Source organism: Barbus barbus (genome assembly GCF_936440315.1).
Source record: "Barbus barbus genome assembly, chromosome: 15".
NCBI classification, from domain to species: domain Eukaryota; kingdom Metazoa; phylum Chordata; class Actinopteri; order Cypriniformes; family Cyprinidae; genus Barbus; species Barbus barbus.
In genome coordinates this window covers 21,772,031-21,776,637 of record NC_136743.1, presented here as the reverse complement: position 1 = coordinate 21,776,637, position 4,607 = coordinate 21,772,031, and the positions used below count along the sequence as shown (strand labels likewise).

The window sequence follows — 4,607 nt, the reverse complement described above, 5'->3', positions numbered from 1 at the left end:
TCAAAAGAGATGAGCTTTTTAATAAAAAAAAAAAAAATGAATAAATCATTTCATTTAGCATAAGCATGTGATACCACCACGGGGAATGTCACAAAGACACCTGAGGTACAGTGTCTGTGGAAAGTGGTCCTACATTGCATATGATTGTTATCTAGGCCTAATGTTGTTTTAAAAAAAAGTGTTAACCCTTCTGTGCCCTTGACAAAGGCACTAGCCTGATACTTCACTTTAGTACCTCTGCAGGGGGATTTGGATATGGAGGTCCCTACAAACAACTGAAAAATTTGAATTCGAATTTAGAAATGGCTCAATGTGATTTATAGAACTGTGATACCAAAACTATACCCAGTGACCCAGATTAAAAAAAAAATATATATATATTTTATGTTACATTTTTATTTTAATTTTTTTCTTATTATTTTTCTTAATTTTTTTTTTTTTGCAGAAATGTAAAGACACTTAAAAACCAACACACGTAAAAAGTTTAAACATTGTACATCATACAATATGTAAAGGAGGGAACAAAGTATTTGGGAAAGGATTACAAATACAAAATGCTATAAAATAGCTTTAAAATCTGTCTCAGAGTGTTAGTGTAAGATAAGTAAATTGGATAGCCTATCTAGCAAAGACTGGATTGTGCTTGCCTATGTTGTCAAAAACTATTTGAATTCAAATACCCTTGTCAGTGCTCTGAAGATTACTCGCTGTTTTACATTTCTTAAGACTCACTGTCTTTTACATGTGCGGATCTCATCATTTTTGATGACTTTACAGCAATTACACCACACAGCTATGAGTGAAAGAGCAATTCAGAGTAAAAGATAATGAGAATTGATGCTTTCTAGCACAGTGGCTCTGGTTAAGATAATTAGTTTATGGGTAGGAGTTTATTTTTTATTATTATTTTTTTAATTATTTTAACCGCATTGCTTTACGGCTGCATTTAATCATGACTAAGTACAGGCTGTTATTTAAGTCATAAGAAGATCTAGATATCATCTTGCTTTAGAAAAGCCAAGAATGAATGAACAGTACTAGTTATTTGCCAAGAAAATGAAGTCGCAGCAGTTTCCAAGAACGTGAATGCCGTATGAACATTATTTTACACCACATGGGGGCAATTTAACATCTCTCTCTCTCTAAATGCTTCGTTTATTTGGGTTATGCTTCGTTTATTTGGGTTTGCTAAGAACTGAGAACTGAATCATTGTGAAACTTAATGTTCTTAAACTCCCGTTTAAACAGGCTGGAATGTTGTGACTACTTCGGTGGAACAAACTTGTTTATCAAGAGAATAACCAACAACAAAGGGCTATTTGCACGCAGATGTCCCCTCGCCGAAGCTGAAGGCGTGCCTCCGCTGCTGGAAGCCCGGCCAATGATGAAGCCGCGTGACCCTTCAATCACCTGAGAACAAACAGATCACGCTTCTCCTGACCAATCACACGCCGGGATCCTGCCACCACACATATAAATCAGCCTGACAGCACAAGCTCCTGGTCAGAGAATGAGAGAACACCATACACTGAATAACCTGTTAAATAACTGGACCTGCCAGTCCGATATCATACATTTTCATTTCTGTTGGTGTCCAGGTATGTAACTATCTTTTATTCATCAGACTGTTGTTTGTGTGCAGTGCACGAGTGTGCGTTTAAGAATGCTTATTTGGGATTATGCCACTGTTTTTTTTTTTGATAGTGAGTTAATTTTAAACGGAATCGACTCGTTGTTTTGTGAAATCACTGCTGTGTATCAGTACTTCACGCGGTGATGTAACACTGCCGCGCTGTAACCATGGCTACCGGTTGCTCTCTGTGTCGCTGGGGATGCGCGAGTTGAATGCTTGAGGCTACTTTGACATGTTTGTAGAGCAGCGATCATGTTTTTTGCATTGACCTACTGATTTGTGCGATCAGTACTGATAGCGGGTTTGCATACTAATCAAACAACTGTCTCACAAGTGAATGCGAAGAGAATTCCCAATGCAGATTACAAAGCACGTGGTCTGGTCTTTCCCAACCCCCTATTAAACCCGATTTGTAAGGCTGGAGTACCTCTTCATCGACACAAACCAACAGTTTTATCTTAATTGTCTGATTTTATGTTTTAACATGCTATACTAAATCACTGGTTGGGTTTGTGCCACGTCTTTTACCCTTACTATTGATGCTTGTGCTGAATGTATGTTTTGATGCTTATGCAAGTGACTTCATGCTGAAGGAGCTACAATATTTTCTATATTTTACTTTGTCGTGTTGACCGATCTGTTTTTCTCCTGTTTAGGGGTTTTATAGTAATAAAAATGGCCACGTCTGCCAGTGCTCAGCTGAGTAAAGTGGTAAAACGGCAGTATATGGAACTGCCTCAAGGAGACCAAGTACAAGCCATGTATATCTGGATAGACGGAACCGGAGAAGGACTGCGATGCAAGACCAGGACACTGGACTCTGAGCCGAAAAGCATTGAAGGTAAGCTAGACAAAGCGACATCGATCTACATTGTAATTATATATTTGGATTTAAGTTAATTGAACCGGTTTTGTTGTTCAGATCTTCCTGAGTGGAATTTTGATGGTTCCAGCACGTATCAATCTGAAGGCTCCAACAGCGACATGTATCTTATCCCCTCTGCAATGTTCAGGGATCCTTTCCGCAAAGACCCCAACAAATTGGTCTTGTGTGAGGTGCTCAAGTACAACCGGAAACCTGCTGGTACGTCTGTTTGATGAGAAAACATCATCTGTGTATGTTTGATCAGGGTTTGCTTGAAGACTTATAGCTTTTCTGGCCTTAAACACAGAAACCAACCACCGTCATAAGTGTAAAAAGGTCATGGAAATGGTAGATCATCAGAGCCCATGGTTTGGCATGGAACAGGAGTATACCATCCTGGGTACCGATGGTCATCCCTTTGGTTGGCCCTCCAATGGGTTCCCTGGTCCCCAAGGTAAGACCGGCTCCTTTACAGTCTGAAATTGTCATATCAATGATGTTCTCAAGATGTCTGGTTTATAACATGCTCCTCTGATATCTGCAGGACCTTACTACTGTGGAGTTGGAGCAGATAAAGCTTATGGCAGAGACATTGTTGAGGCGCATTACAGAGCCTGCCTCTATGCTGGTGTGATGATCTGTGGAACCAATGCTGAAGTTATGCCAGCACAGGTAACCTCTATTCCAATGTGTTCTGGAACAAACACTACAGTCAGCCATTAAGTTTATTAAGCCATCTAAAATTACCCTTTTGGAATGTGACGTTAATTCTTGATTAGTTATACTGTTGCTTTTATATTCCAGTGGGAGTACCAGATTGGCCCCTGTGAAGGCATCAACATGGGAGATCACTTGTGGGTAGCTCGTTTCATCTTGCACAGAGTTTGTGAAGATTTTGGTGTGGTAGCCTCATTTGATCCTAAGCCAATCCCGGGCAACTGGAATGGTGCTGGTTGCCACACTAACTTTAGCACCAAGGAAATGCGGGAAGATGGTGGGCTGAAGTAAGTATTAATAGGTTGTTTTGTTGTAGTTTTAAATTGGTGGCAAATAAAATTCATAAATCCCTGGCTTGCTTTTGTTTATGTTGTTTTTTTTTTAAACCATAGTATTAAATGGTTGTTTTGTATGTCCTTAACTAGATGCATTGAGGAGTGTATTGATAAGCTTGGAAAGAGGCACAACTACCACATCCGTGCCTATGATCCAAAGGGAGGCCTGGACAACGCTCGCAGACTGACTGGCCATCATGAAACCTCCAACATCCATGAGTTCTCTGCAGGTGTGGCGAACCGTGGCGCTAGCATCCGCATCCCACGCACCGTGGGACAAGAAAAGAAGGGTTACTTTGAGGATCGTCGCCCATCTGCCAACTGTGACCCCTATGCAGTCACTGAGGCCCTGATTCGTACATGTTTGCTAGATGAAGAGGGTGACGAACCTGTGGACTACTAGATCTCTTATCTACTGGACTGAACTTCCCTCCCCTTCTTGCTATACTTAACCATTTTCTTTTTTTTTCTTTTTTTTATGGCCATCAAGCCTAGTTCGTACTGTATCTTGTTTTCTATCAGGGTGGTTCTAACCTGGCATTTTAATTGAACTTTCATTGAAGTTGACTGGTCAACTTAACATTTTAAGATTAAATCTTAAGTTAACCTGATCTGACTGGGGACACGGTGTTGCAGGGCATGTCTTTCCCCTGTTTTGTTTTTTCTGATTTTAATAGTTTCTTGAGGAGTGGATGTTCAATGTTAGCATTGAAAGCGCTCTACGGTCCCATGACTCCACCTTTTGTTAGTTAAGATGGAGTGAAACATGAGTCAAGTGCACAAAAGCGCCCAGCTCTGCCAAGGCTTAGACATTAATTTCTTTTAAACCAGTTGTTGCGTATTTTGACTTGATTATTCAAGTATGTAATGTTTCAATGTGTCTTACTGACAGTTTATTAAATGGCAAATTTTGGTATCCATTTTCACTGTACACTACGCTGTTCTTGTTGTGCGGTACACTTCAGAGTCGAGGTCCAATAACTGTCCTGTTTATACTTGTGGTATACATCTGTTATTTGTCATGTTAAATCCCTGATTCATCAAGGATTTGTTCCTG

At 40.1% G+C, this 4,607-nt stretch overlaps 1 protein-coding gene across 1 annotated transcript; it reads left to right on the top strand.

Annotated features, from left to right (window-relative positions):
* Positions 1 to 1,190: 1,190 nt before the first annotated feature.
* Positions 1,191 to 4,035, top strand: LOC306881371 (glutamine synthetase-like). Its single transcript, XM_079435452.1, has 7 exons — positions 1,191 to 1,598; positions 2,290 to 2,474; positions 2,556 to 2,717; positions 2,806 to 2,952; positions 3,043 to 3,170; positions 3,303 to 3,502; positions 3,641 to 4,035. The coding sequence occupies exons 2-7, from the start codon at positions 2,309 to 2,311 to the stop codon at positions 3,951 to 3,953; spliced, it is 1,116 nt and encodes a 371-aa protein (XP_079291578.1). The 5' UTR covers positions 1,191 to 1,598; positions 2,290 to 2,308; the 3' UTR covers positions 3,954 to 4,035.
* The last annotated feature ends 572 nt before the right edge of the window (positions 4,036 to 4,607 follow it).